General features: G+C 44.0%; 2 protein-coding genes across 2 annotated transcripts in view; both read left to right on the top strand.

Annotated features, from left to right (window-relative positions):
- The window catches only part of CCBE1 (collagen and calcium binding EGF domains 1), a 90,202-nt gene extending 70,559 nt beyond the window's left edge, over positions 1 to 19,643 (top strand). Inside the window, exons 5-11 of the mRNA XM_085212604.1 lie at positions 405 to 542; positions 6,519 to 6,625; positions 11,645 to 11,765; positions 13,811 to 13,950; positions 14,043 to 14,078; positions 14,669 to 14,704; positions 15,652 to 19,643. Of these exons, the coding sequence (XP_085068730.1) occupies positions 405 to 542; positions 6,519 to 6,625; positions 11,645 to 11,765; positions 13,811 to 13,950; positions 14,043 to 14,078; positions 14,669 to 14,704; positions 15,652 to 15,885 (812 nt within the window). The 3' untranslated portion in view covers positions 15,886 to 19,643. The remainder of the gene's footprint in view (positions 1 to 404; positions 543 to 6,518; positions 6,626 to 11,644; positions 11,766 to 13,810; positions 13,951 to 14,042; positions 14,079 to 14,668; positions 14,705 to 15,651) is intronic.
- Positions 19,644 to 20,095: 452 nt separating this feature from the next.
- On the top strand, positions 20,096 to 21,125 carry MRPL17 (mitochondrial ribosomal protein L17). Its single transcript, XM_085212607.1, has 3 exons — positions 20,096 to 20,334; positions 20,416 to 20,484; positions 20,552 to 21,125. The coding sequence occupies exons 1-3, from the start codon at positions 20,161 to 20,163 to the stop codon at positions 20,798 to 20,800; spliced, it is 492 nt and encodes a 163-aa protein (XP_085068733.1). The 5' UTR covers positions 20,096 to 20,160; the 3' UTR covers positions 20,801 to 21,125.
- Positions 21,126 to 21,770: the final 645 nt, after the last annotated feature.

The raw sequence follows: 21,770 nt of genomic DNA, 5'->3' as shown, positions 1-21,770 counted from the left end.
AGGACAACCAATCCTTGGGGTTCCGTTCAGATGGGAAGGATCTGGTTCAGGACAGTTCTCACTGTCCTGTGGTTCTCCACAGTTCTCATGCAGCTGTGCTCATGTGGCTGACACAAGGAGTTGTGTTCTGCTTAGTTTGCCGTGCCAGGGAGCCAAGGTTGTCAGGATGAAGCTCTTAGTGAGCTTCCTGGTGCAAAAAACGCTCACACAGTGCTCACTGATAAAATGCAGGAGTGTTAATGATTGTTGGTCTGCACAGAGCTCCAGCCTGAAGCAGCAGCAGTGCTGCAGCCACTCATTTATTTAAACCCCAAATCTCCTGGTACTTTAAAAGGAAGATTATTATTTACCCAAGGTCTGAAACCTCCGGCTTCAGGGCGCTTTCTATTCTCACTCCTCTCCAGACATTGATGAGTGTGCCGCCAGCAATGGGACACTGTGCTCACAGATCTGTGTCAACACCGTGGGCAGCTACAGGTGTGAGTGCCACGAAGGCTACACGCGGGGGGAGGACGGCAGGACGTGCACCAAGGGAGATAAAGGTATGTGCCGTTGGGGTTAAAGGTCTGGGGTCAAAGGGTCTGCTTCACACGAGGCTCTGTCTGGCCGTCAGGAAGCACTGCTGTAGGTGTGCATGACTGGCACTATTTGCCCAAAGAGGCTACGGACAGCCCAGAGCTCAAGAGAAGGGGTGTTTTTCCATTGAAAGTAATTTGTGATGGAAAAGGGGTGAGAGTGAGGGCTTGTACTTCCTTTTCACTGCTGTTTTCAGAGCATGAATGTGTACTGAGTGTAAATGACCTTGAAATTGCTGACCTCATTCCAGTTATTAAATTACAGTATTTAGAGTACTGAAGATTAAATACTGATACAGCAATTTAAAAAGCAGGGAGGAAGACAACAATCTGTGCTCTGGAAAAGAAAAAAAAAAGGGGAAGGGGGGAGAATGAAAAAGGAAACTTCACTCTTTTGATGAATGGCATCTTACTGTAGGTTCATCTGTTAATGTCTGAGCACATTTATCTGTGGGTGCTCCAAATGTATCAGTGGGTGCTCCAAATCTCACTGGATGGCCAAAGTCATTTATAATTTTGATTTTCCCCTGAAAATCAAATGGAATGGATGGAGCCTCTCCTTAACGTTAATTGTTTCTTGTCATTTTCAAATCTTTGGGTTTTTTTCCTTTATAAGTGTGTGGGGGGGCCATTAAGGATTAAGGAAATACATATAGCATAAATAATCCCCTTGCAAACAGCATTTTTAGCTAAATTTTCCTCTTCACAGAATCACAGAATTGTAAGGGTTGGAAGGGACCTCTAGAGATCATTGAGACCAACCCCCCTGCCAAAGCAGGTTCCCTACACCAGGTCGCACAGGTAGGCGTCCAGGCGAGACTTGAATATCTCCAGAGAAGGAGACTCCACAACCTCCCTGGGCAGCCTGTTCCAGTGCTCCGTCACCCTCACCGTGAAGAAGTTCTTACGCACATTCGTGCGAAACTTCCTATGCTGCAGCTGATGTCCGTTTCCCCTCGTCCTGTCTCCACGTACCACTGAAAAGAGACTGGGCTCACCGCTATGGCCGCCACACCTCAGATATTTATAAACCTGGATCAGGTCCCCTCTCAGTCGTCTTTTCTCAAGGCTAAACAGACCCAGTTCACTCAGCCTTTCTTCATAGGGGAGATGCTCCAGGCCCTTCACCATCTTTGTGGCCCTCCGCTGGACTCTTTCCAAGAGATCCCTGTCTTTTTTGTACTGGGGAGCCCAGAACTGGACACAGTACTCCAGATGAGGCCTTACCAGGGCAGAGTGGAGGGGGAGGATCACCTCCCTCGACCTGCTGGACACGCTCTTCTTAATGCACCCCAGAATGCCATTGGCCTTTTTGGCCACGAGGGCACACTGCTGGCTCATGGCCAACCTGTCGTCTCCACCAGGACGCCCAGGTCCCTCTCTGCAGAGCTCCTCTCCAGCAGCTCATCCCCCAGCCTGTATTGGTGCATGCAATTATTCCTCCCTAGGTGTAAGACCCTACACTTGCTTTTGTTGAATCTCATCCGGTTTCTTACTACCCAACTCTCCAGCCTGTCCAGGTCTCGCTGAATGGCAGCTCAGCCTTCAGGCGTGTCAGCCAATCCTCCCAACTTCGTATCATCAGCAAACTTGCTGAGGGTGGCCACTATCCCCTCGTCAAGGTCACTGATGAAGACGTTGAACAAGACCGGACCCAGCACAGACCCCTGGGGGACACCACTGGTTACAGGTCTCCAGCCAGACTCTGCACCGCCAACGACGACCCTCTGCGCTCTGCCACTCAGCCAGTTCTCAACCCACCTCACTGTCCACTCGTCTATCCCACACTTCCTCAGCTTTGTTATAAGGATGTTGTGGGAGACATTATCAAATGCCTTTCTAAAATCAAGGTAGACTACATCTACCGCTCTTCCCCCATCCACCCAGCATGTGACAGCATCATAGAAGGCCACCAAGTTGGTCGAGCACGACCTCCCCTTGGTGAACCCATGCTGACTACTCCTGATAACCTCCTTTTCTCCCAGTTGTCTGGAGAACTCACCTCACAGAGGTGAGGCTGACAGGCCTATAATTACCCGGATCTTCCTTCTTGCCCTTTTTGAAGACTGCAGTGACATTGGCTATCCTCCAGTCTTCAGGGACCTCCCCTGTTATCCAAGACCTCTCAAAAATGATGGAGAGCGGTTCGGCATTGACCTCCGCCAGCTCCCTCAGCACACGTGGATGCACCCCATCAGGTCCTATGGACTTGTGGACCTTAGTACTGCCTAGGCGCTCACGCACGTCCTCTTTCCTGACTAAAGGGAAGTCTCCCATTCCCCAGACCATCTCACTAACCTCCAGGGTGTGGGATTCCTGCGGGAGAGCCTTTTCACTGAAGACAGAAGTAAAAAAGGCGTTCAGTATCTCTGCCTTCTCAGCATCCCCCGTTTCAGAACCCCCCCCTCTCTTAGTAAAGGGCCCACATTCCCTCTAGTTTTCCTTTTGCTGTTAACATACTTGAAGCCTTTTTTATTATCTTTTATCTCTTGCTAATTCATATTTCCTGACAGGGTAATGTCTGAAGCACTCTGGATAACTGATCATTGGAAACATTTAGGGCTGTGGAAATCATTCTGATATTTGAAAAAAAGCAACTTGACATTGCCATAAAAACAATTGCACTCTATTTTCAAGATACATGTAGGGTCTCTCTCTCCAGGGTTACGTTTTCTGTGTGTTTGCTGGGGAACTATCACCTGTGCTTATCCTGCCATGCACAGAGGCTGCAGCCTGAGCACGGTTTTTGGCTCTGGGCTACAAGTGAGCTCGACTGAATGCTCTGGATTTGTTAGTGAGACACAAAAACAGGGAGCATTTTTCCTGCATCCACAGTAATGTTGTATTTGACAGAGACAATACAGCCACCCTCTCTGAAGCAGGCACATTAAACCATCTCAGCAGGCTGAGCCCAGATAATGCAACACAGATGATCCACCAAGCAGCCTCCGTGCAAAGACCGCCCGCAGCACAGCTCCTGCAGAGCTCTGCTCTGCCAGCATCTCCTTCTCGTCCAGCATCAGCCCTTTGAGCAGGGGCAAAGACAACACGTTGCTCCCTGAGCTGCTCTCTTATTGATAGCACTGCAGGGTTCACCAGTATCTAGCTTAGAGGGAAGGCTCTGTGTCACCGTGAGCTGGACTTCATGCTTCAGAAACCCTCTCTAAATGGGGCTACTTGAAGCCTTCTCTGCAGTAACTTTAGTTTCCTTGTGCAATGAAAACAGGTTATGTAAGTGTCTTGCTCAACGCTGGCCAAACTGGCCGTGGTGGGTGACCTCAGTGTCTGCGCCGCACGTGGGAGGCTGCAGCTGATTGCTGCCTGCCCCTCTGGCCCATCCTAGGTGGCTTCTGGCTTAGTCCATGCTTTAGTCTGGCTGTATTCGTATTTTGGTCCTGATACAGGATCTGGTGGGGGTAGAGCGAGTGTTTGATGGATGACTCCTTCTTTGGGCAAATCAACACTCATGTCTGGTATGAGTTAGGGGATTCCATCTCTCTCTGGGGACACAGCTCACGCTTGCTTTTGTGACGCTGTTGGACTTCTTCCTCAGATAAATCAGTCCAACTGGGTTTGCAGAAATCTCTCTGGTGTGATATTTTCCAAACATTAACTGACCCCCGCACTGTTCACCTCCACGGGCTGTTACAGCCCTATTTATCTACAGTCATCAGCCTCATGTACCACATCTTTCTGGAAGGTAAACTGCATTTTATGATGAAAGAAGAGGCCAAATTCACTGCTTCCTAATCTGCTCATAATTCTACAGACTCTAGTGGGATTGCCGGAGGTCTCAAACAGCAGAGGTTCTGGCAGTTTCTCTCTATGACCGCATGTTGCTGTCAGCAACATTTCTTAACACAGTGTGTGTGTTGTATGAGGGAACTCATTTGGTAAGATACCTACTAAAACAGATTTGGTTAAGACTAGTATCAAACCCAATTTTTAGGGGGAATTTTTAAAAGGGACATTTTAAAAATGTCTCCCTATATGGGCTTTTGTAAGTCTTACCAAGGTCTGATGATGAACATGTCAAAACTCTCATGTTTTTAAAAAGAGCTGAAAAAAATTGATAAGGGTGAACCCATGAGAGAACCACAGTACAGACTTACAGTCAGGAGAAAATTTGCCTTATAGAAATATGAAGAGGTGTTCTGATAACAGCTTAACAGCTACTTGTTAAGGGGGGAAAAAAAAAGATGAAAAAAAAAAAAAACCCTACGTGCTGCAAGCTATGTCAGAGATGGGCAAAAAGACTTTGGTGAGAGTCAAAATGATCAGTGGTAGAGTCCTTGATAGGAGATACTGTGGCCAAACAAATGGTCATGGAGACATAACAGCTGTAATTTGGTGAAACAATTTTATGTGGAGGTCAGTGACAAAGGCCCTGGAGTACCTTTTGACCATAAACTTTGAGCCATCCAAGCACAGCACAGAAAGCTGTTCAGCCATGCGCTGTCAACTAGGGCTGTGAAGCTCCAAAACGGGAAGCTTACTTTTAGAGAAATGCTAAATGAAATAGGGAGGAGAGCTGTGGACACAGCTCTATGTTACTGTGTAACGCAGTGCCATAGGACTGCAATGTTGGTGCAGGCAGATAGTGACTGGGAAAACCCTCAGCCTTTGCTTCCTCATTTTCTGACTGATTCAGGATTTACGCCAAGGCCATGCTGCTGGTGGTCATTCCAGCATCCTGCCTTTGCAGTCCCACTTGCTATCTGAGATAAGAGAAGGGCTTATGTGATAAAATATTACATCCAGTGGATGAAAACTACTGAAAACAAGTTTTTTCAAAGATTGTGCATTGGTGGTCTGTAGGTGACCATCTGATGGGTGTAGTGTCCACTACTGGACACTGTAAACATTTAAAGTCAAGTAGAACATGGCATATTTAGTATTAGAAAATTCTGCTTGCATTGAAAACGATGCAAACTTTTTCATAATCAGTACACAGTTAGGAAGAGATGAAGGGTGTTAAAGCTGACATGATGAATGTAGCACAATAGTTAAGTACATTCTAGTTGATACTTTCTGAAGACTTACTAGCTTTATCCAGGAGAACCTGCAGCTTTTCCATTACAAAGCATGCTCTGAGGGATCAGTGTTCCAACGTGTCCAATAACCCTTACTGGAGACGTTGTACAAGGCCACACATCACATGCAGAGCCTCTGTGTACTTTATGCTTCTCAGCAACTGTGTGTGTAAGAAAAAATGCTTATCTGGAGTTTGCAAGTATGTGTTTTGGAAACCATGTTTCTCTTTCAGTGGACATCTGTCAAAACAAGCTTGTTTGTTTATGATGCAGAAGTGATTCATTGAGTATGGGACCAGGAAAAGGACACATACAAAAAAGCATTTGCAACATCTTTTACAGTTCAAATCATTTCAAGGATTCTTGAAAAGATCCCATTCTTATGTCATATAACTGGTGTGACCCATTCTCACTAGTGGATTTAAATCCTTATCATTGCTCTCAGTTCCAATCTCCCGTCACGTGGGGAGAAAGCAGTGATGATAAAGAGCAGTATGTGCTAAGTGAGTGAAATGACCACATTGTGAGGAGTTATACAGTGATTTATAGCATATGAAAATTTGCTCCTTCAGGGCACTGTAAATCCAGACAGACCTGTAGGAACGATCTGCCCTGAATGCAAAGATAAAAGAACGGGTGTAAACTTTTTCAGGTATTAAAAAAATAAATACTTCGGTGACTGTTAACTGGAAACAGCTGCTTTAAAAATGAGCTCAGAGCTGTCCCTGAAAAATTTTTCAGCCTTACATAGCTACTCACAGTCAAGGCATTAATAATGGTGAGATTGCCTCTTCTTTTCACAGTCTGGGGGAATGCAATGACCTTTCAGACTCCAGTTGCTTTTGCAATTACTTTATGAACTTCTTTTCGTTGGATCTTTATATTTGTATTGGAAACTGCTTTCTTTCAGCTGGACTTTCTGAGAAATCTGAAAACGTGGCGAAACCAGGGACATGCTGTGCCTCTTGTAAGGAATTTCATCAAATAAAGCAGACGGTTTTACAACTGAAGCAAAAGGTATGAACGTTGATCAGTCGTGTTACCAGACCTGCATGTTTTATGACAGCTGAGTATAAATTTAAGTGTTTTGAACTGTCACTACCACGTCGCACTTTTGCCCTTGAAGATGATGTTTTAAAATTGCATAGGAAGAGCATCTCTTCCTTATGCTTCTGCACTGCTTGTAAGCAGATTACTAACCACGCTCATGGTAACAGGATCTGGCAAAACCTGTTGCAACGTGAGCCCAGGTTTCTTGGCAAGATGCACTGTCCTCAGTTTTTCATTCATTCTGAATGCACAGGATTTTGGACTTGATCCACCCCAAGTATATGTAAGTGCAAGACATTCTGCTGATGAGGGAACGTGGGAGAATACGATTTTGCACTACCAAGTTGTTGATACAGGATGCTTGCCAAAAAGGAGGGGTGTGGCTAGACATAAAACATCACTAGCACACACATCAGCTTTGGTTGTTACAAAAAAAAAGCCTCAGCCATGAGTTTTTAGTTGATTACATTGCACACAAAAACTTCCCCTGACCTTTAACTTTATCTGCTCCTGTATGTGACCTCCTTCTGCATTTTGTTAGGATTTAAAGAATGCAGATACTCAAGGTTTGGAGAACCAAGTACACGGGTGCAGATGTCTTTTCTGGTGACACTTCCTCCAAATATTCAACTTCTCTGAAATGGAAATGCTCTGCAGGGACAGTGTAAGCAGTCCATCTTGGCAGGTTGTCATCATTTCAGCCAAGCTGCTCAATTAATTTCACTGCATCAAAACATGAATTGGTATATTCACCTGCTGAATTTAATGTTATTTTATTTTATTCTGTAATTTGCATTAGGGAGAAAGGAATCTACCTCACTAAAATTAATTATACTGAAGTGTGACATATTCTTTATTTCAAAAATCTCAGAAAAAAAAAAAAACAAAACCAAACCAAAAAACTTGCTTTCCTTATGAACCCGTATGAAGACAAACGTGGAAAGTGACAGAATTTTGCACGTGGAAGACATTCTGGTTTTCAGACGGCTCCTGCTAGTGGACAGCGAGCAGGACACAGCGGAGCCGCACTGCGGAGCGCCTGTCTCCATCAATGGGAGGCTGAGCAGCTCGCAGCTGCCTGAGCGCTGGGACCACGCTGTTGGCCAACTCGTTTGCTGCAAGAATGCGTGGAAACGAATCGCCTGGATTAATGGAAAGTTTCGTGTGTCTAACTCCCAGCATTAGGAGCCTGTGTCCTGAGAGCCTGGCACACTCTGTTGCTGCGTGCACTTGTTGCACTTGTAGCCGTGCCTTAATGCTAATTCCTGTCATAGTACATAGACTAAATTTTACCCAAGTATTTTCCCTGTGGGACTTGATAAATTTGGCATCCTCAGAGAAAGACCACTGAGCTGTACCTCATGCTGAGCAGGAAGAGATGATCCTTAGATGCCTTCAGCATCTCTTACACTGCCCCACACAGAGCTTTTACCCACACAGAGAGGAGATCTGGCCTCACGCTGCTCCTCTGCCCAATGAGACACAAAACTTCTGCGTTTCACTAACAGCTCCCTGTGGCCATCTCGCAGTATCTGCGGTTGAAGCTTTCTGTTTTGTACATAAAAATTCATTACTGGCAGCCAGACAGACAATTTATGGGAATAACTCTTTGGTCTTTATTCCTGTGGTTAAAGATTTTGATTTTACAAACTTCACATCAAATTATGTGTAGCAGAAGAGTCTCAGAAGGATGCAGTCCAGCAAATGCTACATCTGGGAATTGGAATGTGCTTCTGGAGGTTGAAGGTTTGGTTTTGGGTCTTCTTAGGAAAAGAGGGAATTGAACTCATGTCACTGCAGCCCCTGGAGTGTGCACAAACTGTTAGGTTAAAGGAGGTGGTTGATGTCACCAGCAGCTTCTCCGAGGATTGCAGCACTGATTCCAGATCCAACATGAGAGTAGTTCGTGGATCAAGTACAGAAATTCTACTTACGTGGTTACCAAGTAGGCTGCACTGATCTCCTGATTTACTAGAGGGCTGTGAGCAGATCTAGACTGATCTCAGGCCTTGTAGGAAGGAGAAAAAGCAGAAAGCTGGAAAAGCAGGGGACATGCTGACATACTGACACACAGTCAGTTTTTTAAGAAATCAAGTAAGCAGTTGAGTTCTTGGAGTTGGGGCATGGCTAGATCCTAAGGAACAGATATATTTAAAAATCTTAATTAGAAATCACTGATAGAATTCCATAACACTCTTACAAAGAAGCACTACCAGAGTCACATAGAACACAGATCTAGAAACTACCCAACATTCCACATGAATATTCAACACTGAATATATGGGATCTTATCTCTAGCACTGTCTTTCTTTAAAGTAGTCCCTCACTAATATTTGCACGCATGTGGAAAAATATTTCTCAAGGGCCACTGAGATTTGGAGCTGTGGAGGGAAAAAGCCAAGGTCACTCTGGATCAAGATGCTCGTGGAGTTAAAAGGTGAAACAGAAATTAGGCTAGTGAGTATAGCCAGCCTCTGAGAGGATGTGAGTCAATATAAAAAACACATGGTTTGGCCGTAGTGCATGTAACAGCCATTTTCTGTCCAGAAGGTATCAAAGAGCAATGAGCTAGACCAGATCTTGGGTATTTTGGCATTCCCAGTGTGTGCCTAAGTCCAGCTGACTCAGTGGGGAAGCATGTGTAGATGCTTTCACAGCAGCTATGTGATCTTTTTTTAAACTGTTATTGTTAAAACAGCCTTGCTGGCAGGAACAAGCCAGTATTTTATTTATGCAACAGAAAAGAATACACTTCCAAATCTCCTTCATGATGAGTCGCATCTTTTTAATCCAGGCTGGCCATTTGCAATATAATCTGAAGAGCTGTTCACAGCAGGGGCTGTGCGGTAACTAGCAGCTCCGTCAGGTGGGCCCAAGCTCTGAAGAGAAGATCCATTAATAAGATACTCAATGGAGCAACATTCGCTTTTTCTTCAATTTGAATAAGTGTTCCTGGTGAGGAGGTCTGGAAGAATGAAGTGCTCCTCACCTGTTTGAGCTTCATTGATGACAGCAAAAATATTCTCGTTTAAAAACTGCCTCAAAAATACAGTGCTGTCAGGTTCTCATATTTGTAGTGTGCTGACCAAAGCTTGTCAGCAGACAGAGCCATTGGTAAATGAAGAAAACGTTCTGCTGTTGAAAATCCAACATGACAGTGCAAAAGGCCAACACCAGAGCAGCAGGCATGCTAAATCACCACCCTGTGGTGCTTCTGTGAAGTGCTTGATTTCCAGAGGGGAGGAGGGAGCACGTGAGATTCCTGTCAGGCTTTCATTTTGTTGCTTAATTTATATTCAGAGCACTCACTTTGCCTTTGGAGCAGCAATGCTTTCCAAAGCACACGTCAGGAATGGCTGCTAAACCCTTGTATTTCTCTCATCATATTTTGTATCCCATTGTTTATGAAGTGCCACTGGGAGCTCTGCATTTCCAGTGTTCTTTCCTTACTTTTTCTTCCTTCAGAACTGTTCTGATGGATTCAGTCTTAAACTGCAAGCGCACTGGCTGCTCTTCAGTGTGCTTCCATTCACTAATAACTTGTTTGCCAAAATAAATTTGCCCACATATACTGGGTGTTGCAAGTGCATAGCACTACTATTTTTTTCAGTGCTTTACGAACATGAAGCTTGTGTGAAGGGCAGGAGGGTATATATCAAATAATTACGTGAGGAGGAGTCCTGAGAACAGTGCAGGGGATTTCAAACAACTGATTAAAAGCACTAGCAGACTGCAGGAGTTACACATATTAGCTGATGCTCCTCTCCTATGCAAACATTACGGAATCCAGTGAGCCAAATTTATTCAGGGAAGCAACAAAGATGACCCATGGGTAGATCTATCCTGATCCTGCTGAAACAGCTCCTCAGTTCTGATTGGCAGAGCAAAATTCCCCACTCCACATGCAGCCCATTCAGCATTAATAAGCTTCTCACTGTAGACCAGCCTTCTGGCTTATCATCTCCCCTCAGCTTCCTCTGGAGACACTAAGCATTTGCAGAATATTTTTAAATATGTTTCATTATTAAATACATTCAATCTGGGCAAGCAGGAATTGATATTTAATGGTTAGTGACATTTTAAGCCACAGTATGGAGTTTTCCTTACATTCTTACTTGCTTTTGCCTTGTGTCTTTATTCAGAGCAGATGCAAGCTCCAGTGGGTCAAACAGTGTGATTACAAGGCCAGATCCACAAAACATTTTGATCTCCCATTGAAACCGCTGAGAAGTTAGGGGCCTGTGCAGCAATTCAAATTTAAATATCTGAGCAGATGTCGGCCTGAAAAAGCAAAGAAAATAGAACAGAAGGGAACTCAAATAAGGAAAAAGAACTTTTCTGAGAAATGCCAAGCAGTTATCAGACTTCAGTTTTTCACAGCTTTTTGCTATGTCTCTCCTGAATTGCTTCTGTCCTCCATTTGGGTAGACTTGCAGTATTTCCGTGATGACTTGGAAGGTGAACAGCCTTATAGGTAACATCAGGGTTACTAACAAGATGCTGACTCCGCATCTCAAGGAGAAGTAAAGTACCAGAATGTATAAATGCCTTAAAATCAAATGGAATCATGTTTTTCATATGGTATCTTCCAATCCTTGGTATGTGATGCAGGAAGTGTAAATAATCTCCAGGATCTCCCATCCAGGTCTCAGGTCCTGTGCTCCTATATTGGGCAATTCATCTGCACAGCCATGTGCTGTTGGTGTGCCCTAATAAATTAGCTGCAGAACTGATTTCTTTTATTGCTATCAGGGAATAATGGTTGCATTTTCTTTTCTCCCTGTGTTAAGTTGCTTGATATCATGTGAAGTGTAATCCTGACTAAGGCTGCCAATCAGTTTTAGTATAAATACGGTTATCAATAAATATTTTACAATTTTTCCTAAAGTTCATAAATATGCTATTTGTCCTCATGAAAGCTTAATCAAGAGTGCTATTTATCCAGCTTAAGAATGGAGATCTTACGTTGATTTTTGCTTTTGACAGGTTGCTTTGCTACCAAATAATGCTGCTGATCTTAGCAAGCAAATCACTGGTGAAAAAGTGCTTGCATCTAACGCATATATCCCTGGCCCGCCGGGACAGCCTGGCCAACAAGGTCCTCCAGGTAAGACACAGACCAGAGGGATGTGGGTATGAATTACTGCCATGAGAAAAAATAATAAACTTCAGTCTTCCAGTATAACAGGACTTCATGTGTTACGTATTGTGATTAGTATGATTATATTTTAATTTGTAATAAATTGAAAAACACGCTGGTCATTATTCAGTCATCCTCTGCCAACTGTCTAACAACAGTCCCTTCTATTTCCTCGTTTCCACGTATTTCTTGGTATGCAAAGCTGGTTTTGTTCTGTATGTGTTAATTTTCTCCCTCTCCCTACGATATTTCACCTGCTTCACTTCTCATTCCCCATTTCTTAACTCTGTCTTAAGCATCCTGCATTACATTTCAGAAATACCCATTATTTTAGATTGTTAACAGAGCAGAAGATCTGCTTTCAGTCTGTGGGAGTTTGTGCCAAATGTTTTATTTTTCCTTGTCTGGTTTTGCAAGGATTAATTTCTTGATTTTATGTTGTGCTTGGAATTCAAAGAAACCTGAAAAGCAAAACTACACTCTTACCTTCATTTTTATAAGGTATAGGGTGAAGCAATGAGAAAAGCAGAGTTCCTAATTCTCTAATTTAAGCTAGACATCCTGCAACCTGCAGTGGTATTTAAAGTTTTGCTAACTGTTGAATGCAAATCTGATTTTGGGCTAGCATTAAATGCAGGGAATTTTAGTACTGTTCTGAGTTCATGGAATACTCTTACCAAGGACTAGCTGATATTCCTTGCCAGGTTTGATTCTCTACATGCAGAACTGCCCATCATTTGTCCCCACTTTTGCAGTCTTTTTTTTTTTTTTTTTTTGAGTTTCCATCTCATTTTCTTGGAGGATGAGTATCCTCAGTCTTCGCTATAACATAAATGGCAGGACAATGTGGTTAGAGATTCTGTGTCAGCCTCTGAAACGTATGGCACACCGTCTTGCAATCTCTCTATCGTAGGCTGGCTCTGCATGTCTTCCATCTGGTTCCCATCACTGAGCTGTCCAAGGTACTGTAGAATTCTCTCTTCATCTCCGCTGACCTCCCCTGCTCTGCCATTACCAGCAGCATGCCAAGACTTGAGCAGCAGTCTGAGGTGTTCATCGCTGAACTTACTCCTTGTGAAAACCCTAGTTGTGAATATTCTGTCCTTATGAACCCTTTTTTTCTCTATGCCTTTCATTTCTTGGGTCTTTCACATGACTTCAGTATGCAGGAAAGTGCTTTCCTCTCTAATTACAAAGCACTTCTGCCAATGACACTTTAATGAACTTTTATTCAGTGCAAATGTTCTTTTAGATGCCTTATTTTCTGTTTGGCTTTCCACAGTGTTCTCTTGATCTAAACCTCTACTTTGTTGCCCGGGTGCCTGCTAAAAACTAGCATTTTCTGCTGAGCCAGCAGAAGCGAAAAGGGTATAAAGCAAAATCCAAGAACAGAGCTTTTCTTGCCTTAATATCTTGGCTGCCATACTGTGAAAAAGAGACTTGTAAATCACTGCTGAAAAGGGTTTGCTTCTGTGCCAGTCGTATAGGTGGCTTTGACCCAACATCTCCATGAGTTTTCTGAGCTTTTCTTTTTATGAGATGATTCTGAGATGTGACTTGTTTTTTTCCCCTTTTCTTCATTGTGTGAAAATGAGACTTTTCTGCTTTTCTTTTCATCCCTGGTGTGTGTCACCAGCCACTTGGCAGTGGCAATCTTGTGTTATTTTCTGTTTGCTTTTTGTTGATGTTGTTTGTTTGGGTTTTTTGTGTGTATGTTTTTGTTGTTGTTGTTGGGTTGTTGGTTGGTTTTGTTGTTGTTCTTTGGATTATTTTTTATTTTTTATTTTTTTTTAATACACAGGATTTCATTGCCTTGTTAAGACTGCTTGTAGTTACTGTGACAAGGAGTGATGTTATCTAAAATGACTTCTGTGTTGGTTACATTGTGGGTTTGGGTATGTTAAAGTAATCAGTCAATCGTGTGGTTCAAAAAATAGCCCATCTCCACTGCAAGTGCTGATGAAGCATGCTGAAGGCTTTCCCTGGCAGATAACCTTTGCTGTCAATTGCAGGGGCACCAGGACCAAAAGGAAGTCAAGGAGTTCCTGGGTCACCTGGACCACCTGGACAGCCAGGCCCACGGGGATCAATGGGACCTATGGGCCCATCTCCAGATATATCCCACATTAAACAGGGCAGACGGGGCCCCGTGGTCAGTATTCTCACCTCCTCTCATGCACTGTATGATTGAGCTTAGGCCTGCAACCAATCATGTTCTTGTGAACACTTTGTTTTCTGTTGCAGGGCCCACCTGGAGCACCAGGGAGAGATGGTAGCAAGGTGAGAAGAGGCACAATGTACCTTGTGAAGTGCAGGCTAGTTAGATGCTGTCTATACACTTGCCGTCTTTTACCATCTCATTTCCTTTGCTAAACTGAAAATACTCTGTTGTCCTATCCCTTTGTGTCTTTCTCATGCAATTCTGTCCTTCCCACTCCTGAAGTCTTAAAAATAATAGCCTGTTGGCTATCAAGCAGCTTTTTTTCCTTTCTCTGCAACTATTTTGGCTTTTCGTAGAAGAAACATTTTTTCTTTAGCCCATTTCATTACACTGTTCTTTTTGATTTTCTCCAGTGAACAGGTTTGTTTACCATCCAGGAGAAACATCAGAAAGCATCCAACTCTGCTCCTGCTAGAGCGGGTGCAAATTTCCTGTGTTCTTTATGGTATATTCCTAGTTTTTCTTGGTATACTTGTTCCCACTACACTTTGTTTTATTTCTCTGAGCAAGCAAAGTTAATAAAGTAAGCTGATGATTTTTCATCTAGCTAGATTTTTCATCTAGCCAGTAAGGGAGTCTGCACAGGTAAACTTTGATTTTTTGGTTTCCTTTTGTCACAGCAACTTAACTGAGGTGGTATTGATTACAGGGGGAGCGAGGTGCACCAGGACCAAAAGGGATACCTGTAAGTATCACTCACAACAAGCGTTTCTACAGCAGTGATGCTGACTACCAGCAGACCAGCCAAAAGGAAGATAAACTTCTCCTTTGTCAAAATTACAGTGAATTACAGTTTATATGCAGAGAAAAGGCCATTGGAAAGAAAGTGATTTCCAGTTTTCTTCCAAGCCTGTTGCCTGCACACCTGCATCTTCATTGGATGCTACACTGAAGGCAGTAAGCAGTGGGACGTGTTAGCTGGGAAAGGCATGAGAATACATGCAGAATGCTAGTGAGCACAGTTCAGCCAACACTCATGGGAATGTGAGCTCTGAAACATTTTAAAATCCTGCCTCTCATCTCTATCTGGAACATGGCAAGCTGTAGGCATTGAGCAAATCATCAAGAGAAGGATGAGGTGTATATAATCTGTTTTTAAGTGAAATTGATTAAGATGTTGTTTGACATGGTCTTTTGATGAAATGGATTTTTAGAAGTGTGCAGCAAACTATCCTCAGTATTGAAGAGTGTAGTCTACTGTGTGAAGTCAGCTAAAAAGAAACAATGATATTCTGAAATTAGCTAGAAACAGGTAGATACTCTCTACATCATAATTACCAATGAACATAGTAAGTACTAGACAACAGTGGGGATAATATACTGAAAGCTATCTTCCAAACATCAGCACTCCCCAAAGAATTTTTAATTAGTCTATCAGTTTAATAAGAATAAGAGGAACCAGTACTTCTATCCTCTTTTCCAGGCTCTGTCTGGAAAAAAAACAAAAAACAAAAAACACATACACAACTTCACTTTTTGAAAACCATTTCCTGAGCAGGTGGATTCAGAAAGGGATGTTTAATTTCTGTCAGTAGATATGAAACAGTATTATAGTGAATTACCCCTGCAAGGGTAGTTATATCAACTCATTTGAAAACTTAAATACGAAATGACCATGCCTTGTGACTGCAGGGCCCACCAGGTTCGTTTGACTTCCTATTGCTGATGATGGCAGACATCAGAAATGACATCGCAGAGCTGCAGGAGAGAGTGTTTGGACGGAGGACTCATTCATCAACAGAGGAGTTTCCATTACCTCAGGAATTTACAAACTATCATGACACAGTAGATTTTGGATCTGGAGAAGACTACAAACCACGGGCAGCACCCAGAGACTCCAGGATACAGAAGGCAGCCCATCCTTAGCTATGCCTACTGAAAGATAGAGCCCCTCTAGAGATCTTTGTCATAAAAATGCACTGACAATGTAAAATATATATAGATTATTTCCCATCTTTCTCTTTGCTTTTCCCTAACCTTGCTGCCTGTACTGTTGCTTTCCCAGTTCATGATGGCCTCCTTGCAGTAATTCTATACCTTCAAGCCTGCACTGTGCATTGTATGTAGTTTATCAGGAAAACCTTCTTAATGTATAGGGCTAGCATGAATCAGGCAAGAGCTAGCTAGTGGGGCAGACAACAGCATCTCATCTGCCTACCTGTGGTTCTGTGTCCAAATGACCCAGTACCTAAATTTTGCGAGGGGTAGAGAGGTGAGAGAGGTAGCTGAACATCATCCCCGAAAGACATCAGTCATGAAAGCCTAGGTTCACATTTACTTTACACATGTAAATGAATTATTCCACTGAACACAAGTCTCCAGCTAGTGTCCCCAAGCTTAGGAGAATGTGAAAAGTGGATCTCTGTTTCAAGCAGAGGCCAGGAGTCTCCTTCTGTTATGCTTCACCATGACAGAAAAAGAAATTAAGATGAAGCAGTGATGCTTGTTGATCAAGGAATTATGTGGCTTGCAGTTAATAGAGAATTGTACAAAGACAGTCAAGAAGACGTCCTTGTCCTAAACTAACAATACTTTTCCCTTACCGTTCTTTCACTGCTCAGTGTGAAACCCAGTTCTCTTTCTCAGCAGGTTCATTCTGGATACATTTTCACATAGATGAGCAAAAGAATAGGGATAAAGCAGGAAAAGCAAGCACATGTCAATCAAGTTGGCTTATTGGCAAGCACAAATATCTCAACCTTGCAGAAAGTCGAGATTCTGACCTCCTGCAGGTGCTTATTTTCCTTGGTGAAATGCTAACTCAATTTTACTTGATCCAAGTAAAACTGAGACCAGAGAGAGGCCTCGTTTGCAAAGAGCTTCCATCTGTTTTGTTCCTTTGCTGCATGAGAGCAACCTAAATGGCATTCACAGAACTGGAACATAAGAGTTGCAGTGTGTTTGGCTGGGTATATGAGGAGTGTGGGTAGGTGCAGGAGTGCACATGACAAAACGTTTCACATGGTACAAGTATAGTTAAGGTGAGGTACTGCACATGGCATCCTGTATTTGTGAAGAGGGATGAAAGGGAGTGCCTTTTTTTTACACTGGAAAACGGGATGCGCAAGTTAGATCATACCTCGTGGATGATGTATGTTAACTTTTTTATGGGGATTTTCTCAGCTGCTGAGGACTTTGCCATGCTGAGAAGATAAAGGAGTATATTAAGCACCAAACTTCAATGTTGTATCTGTGTAGCTGCTGCTTCCACAAGATGTTTAGTGCTGGGTCCTGTCCACATCACAAATGCAAAGAAGAATTTATTTTGCCATGTTTGCCATGGCTTGCAAGTTCTAGAGTTCTAGTAGAATAAATACTGGTAAAAACATACGGAGGTCCTTTTCAGATAATCTGTAAAGTTTTGGATCCCCTTCCATATTCTAGGCCAAAAGATAGTTGGTGTAATCCCTACACCACCAGAACAGGTCATGTTGTATAAACAGCTGGCTGTCTAGACCTTCCATACCTTTTGTTATTTTATCTTAAGAGGATTTTCTTCATTCCTGTAATTGTTTCACAACTCTTCACTATCAGTATGCCACAAGCAAGAGCATTAGGTTTAAGAACATTAATGTTCTTCATTCCTCTTCACACTATACGCATATCAGTATTTACACAGCAATGACTAAGCCACTGGTATAGCTAAGGAAAAATGAGTGCTCTCACTCTCTGGTCGTTGGGCTTCTCCTCTGAAAGGACCTCACCCAGCAGCTGCAGATCCAAGTAATCTTATGAAGGAGGTAATGGGGATATCAGTGAGACCTGAGGAAGGAACTTCTGGCCAAAGGAAGGGTGTTTTTACATACAGCAGACTGAAAGAAACTTATAAGGCAGCATTAATTGAGGCATGTATGTATTATTTTCTAAATTTCAAAGAGGCAACTGGGTACAAATTATGTAGTTCATATTCAAATTATGAATATGCAATAAGTACAATTCTTAAATGTCCAACTGTGTATTTGTAACTGTTGCAAATTATCTAACTCTTGCATATGTTCACCATCACCACCCATGACCTGCTGCGCCAGGTTGATTTCCACTACAGAATTAGAAGCTGCAATTGTTTGAACCACCAGATATTGAACAATGAATTAAACTTCCTCCACAGTGACTAAATTCTATTGCTCACTGCACACAAGAAGGTGTGCTCTAACAAAAAAAAAAAAAAAAAGGCACTTATTTGAGTTCTCAGCTCTTCTTTTCTGAATATATACAAATACGAGTTCCTGCAGTCTGACAACTGAATTCAGGGGAATGCAGTAATTGCCCTGCCTTGTGCAAGTATTCAGGGAAGAGAAATTCTGATACTACACCAGAAAAGTAGGTAAAATACATGCTTGTTGTAAGTGCAGAAAGCTGTCACACAAACTTGAGAGCATAAAATAGGGCACATTTTTACATGCCCTTCTGAATGCCTTTCTCAATAACTTCTCTTTCTGTAGTCAGCGTCATGTTTTTTTTTCACAGTCCAGAGCGGTTTCTTTCCGGCATACATGCTTCCTCCATAAAAATGGTGAAGGAAAGAGCAACTTGGGTTTGTGCCTCACCTCCTTTCCACAGACTCCTTGCCCCACAGTGCTGTTGGCTGAGTCCCAGCAGCAAGGTGAAGATGCTGTGGTAAGGACATGTTCACTCCACAGGACAGAGGAATGCCTCTAGCAGGGAGAGCTCCTCTGAGTAAAGCTGGCTGGGAAGGATCGGCCTTGTGTCTGAGAACCTCTGTGTACACCTTTATCATTTTATTTCTCATTAACTGTATGATAACCTTCATAACACATTATATCAGAACCATTTCACTACAGTTTCTAGAGAAACACATGCAGAAGCTCACAAAAAAGAAGCTTCCTTAAGCGCACGCAAACTTTTACAGACACAGATCAGAAGAGTCATCTCCAGTTTTAAGCAGTTACCAGAGAGAAGAAAGTCATTAGCTTATAAATTATTTATTTCTCTGTAGCTCCAAAAGTAATAACCCAAGAAGAATGCAGTAACATCTATAGTCATGTCCAGTTTCATTACTAGGCTCACGCACATGACAACTTTGTTTCGTATAAATACTATGTATAGTTTTATTAGAAAGAAATATTATTTTGATGTTAAGACATCAAGTTATAAGCAGAAGGATAATAAAGAGTTTGTTATTTTATTAATATTGGAAATATATTTAATGGAAACATTTGCAAGAGTCTGTAGTGATGGGGAAATATTGATTGTTAAAAGGCTTAACAAAAACATAAACCTTCCAGGGACGTACAGGATTAGTCTTGCTTGCAAAACTAGAATACTGACACATAACAATTCTTACGTGGTCAGGTTAAACTGGGAAAAGGAGAGGAAAATTGATTGTGAACAGAATTGTGACAATTCCTGGAATTATTTTTGGTCCCGGTTTGAATAACATTTTTCCCATAAGTATTTCAGAGTTAACATGTTAATCCCCAGAGAAGCAACAAAAGATGGGGTCCAAGAATTTGATAATTTCACTTAAGATCGATATGTTTGTTCCTATTACGCATTCCAGTAACTATACTGTTCACTTTATTTATATACAAAATACTAAAATGTGTATAAAATGATTGTGATTTTATGATGTATTCGTAATAACAAAGATATTTTTTCTTACACTGTTGGTAGTTGCTTTTGTTCCATGTAGTTTTGCTTGCACTTGCAGCAGTGACTGGGAGAAAGGAGGAGGACACCTCCTGACGCTGCCTTTCAGCGGAGCTAGGCGATGCGCACAGCCATGGCCGCGGCTCCGGGGTACGGCGTTCTGTGCTCGTGGCCGTGAGGCACGGACCCACCTCCGTACCGCCACGGCCTCACGAGCGCCGCCCCGCTGGTCTTACCCGCGCTGTCGGTCACGCAGCTTACAGCTATAGAATCATTCAGACCTCTAAGAGCTTCTCATCCAACCCACCCCGCCACGCCCGCTGCCCGTGTCCCTCAGTGCCACATCTCTGCGGTTCCTATTGTGACTCCACCACCTCAGGCACAGCGCATCGCCGCCGGCGTGCCGCGCCCCACGCTGAGACTACACCTCCCGGCATGCAACGCGCCCGCGTGAGACGGCTGCGTCGCGCCTGTGACGTCACTAGCGCGAGACGAACCCCCTTCCGGTTAGCGCGGCGGCGGGGCGGCGGGATGCGGCTCTCGCTGGTAGCCGCGATCTCGCACGGGCGCGTGTACCGGCGGCTGGGGCACGGCCCGCGCTCGCGCCTCGACCTGCTGCGCAACCTGGTGACGGCGCTGGTGCGGCACGAGCGCATCGAGGCGCCTTGGGCGCGCGCCGACGAGATGCGAGGCTACGCGGAGCGGGTGAGCGGTGGGGCCGGGCCGCGGTGGGCGGGAGCGCCGGCTGAGGGGCGCTGACGGCCGTGCCCCGCTTCTTCCCCGCAGCTCATCGACTACGCCAAGCGCGGGGACACGGACGAGCGCGCCATGCGCATGGCGGATTTCTGGCTAACGGTAGGTGGCGCCCGGCCCCTCACCGCCCCCGTCCCGCTGGCCCGGAGCTGAGCGTGCCGTCCCGCAGGAGAAAGACCTCGTCCACAAGCTGTTCAAAGTGCTGGCGCCTCGCTTCCAGCCGCACCCCGGCAGCTACACCCGCATGCTGCAGATCCCCAACCGGGACCGCCTGGACCGTGCCAAGATGGCTGTGATCGAGCTGAAGGGGAACCCCTTCCCACCGCTCATCCTCCCGCGTCGTGACAGCGAGAAGACGCTGCTCAACCAGCTGCTGAAGGGGTGCCGGGAGGACGCCCAGCGGGCTGCAGGCCCTTGAGGGCACCGTGCAGGCATCCTGCTCTGCCCCCAGCATGTCCCATGTGGGCAGCAGGATGGGGCCTGGGGTGAGCTGCCTGTGCACCAGGCAGTGAGCTCGCATCCCAGGGCAGGACACCTGCTGCTCTCCTGGAGCACAGGGGTGGAAGGTGTCCTGGGAGGGCTCAGGATTTATTCCTAGCCTTAAATGATCATAACAGGGGCACAAGCTCAAGGTTTACCTTCATCTTCCTGTGCTTTAGTAGCAACTTCACAAGAGAAGGAAATCAAGCTGCGAGCCCTAGTGGTTGATATCCTCTGTGTAAATAAACTACTTTGAAAAGTGAGTTTGCTTCTGTTTGGATTATGTTATTGTGTGCAGGAGTTAATCATTTATACCAGCCAATTTTTGATCCTGCAGCTCTGTACTCTGTCTCCACGTAACTTCATATTCTTTAGAAGCCACTGTGCAGACTTTCAGCACTGAAAATTCAGAGAAGAATCGACTTAGCTTCACTGTTCCAGCATTGCTGACTGCAAGCAAGGACAGTAGCACTGAAATTCATGAAAGCAGCAGTACTGTAGCAAACTGTATTACTAGGAGGCAATGCGGGCAGGACTAAGTTGTCATTACTGAACCTGGTACTACTGACAGCCTCAGCAAAGGGATAGTGGCAGAACTTTTATGTATGTATCAACTCAGAGATATGAAACTTGGAATTGCTAGCTTTGCCTGATTTGTTCAGTCCTAGCTGTAGCCTCTGAGTTGGGGAAAAGAAATAGACACATTGTGTTCCTTTCTCCCTCTAAGGGTCTACAAGCTAAGACTACTGTTATCTTAGTGAAGTGTTAGCTGAAATGTGTTAACTCACATGAAAGAGCTTGCAATTCAGTCATGCTTTCTCCTACAGACTCACTTCTGCTTTAATGAAATCCAATGAGAAATTTAAAATGTGTGAGATATCATGTAAGGAAAGGAAAAGTGAATGTTA

This window comes from Meleagris gallopavo, chromosome Z (genome assembly GCF_905368555.1).
Source record: "Meleagris gallopavo chromosome Z, MGAL_WU_HG_1.1, whole genome shotgun sequence".
Classification (NCBI taxonomy): Eukaryota; Metazoa; Chordata; class Aves; order Galliformes; family Phasianidae; genus Meleagris; species Meleagris gallopavo.
This window is presented reverse-complemented; position numbering and strand designations above follow the sequence as displayed.

Excerpts from the sequence above, each read along its gene's own strand:
- MRPL17 (XM_085212607.1), top strand. The coding sequence starts at position 20,161 with ATGCGGCTCTCGCTGGTAGCCGCGATCTCGCACGGGCGCGTGTACCGG. Across the intron at positions 20,335-20,415 it reads TGCGAGGCTACGCGGAGCGG|CTCATCGACTACGCCAAGCG; the intron begins GTGAGCGGTGGG and ends TCTTCCCCGCAG. Across the intron at positions 20,485-20,551 it reads TGGCGGATTTCTGGCTAACG|GAGAAAGACCTCGTCCACAA; the intron begins GTAGGTGGCGCC and ends GCCGTCCCGCAG.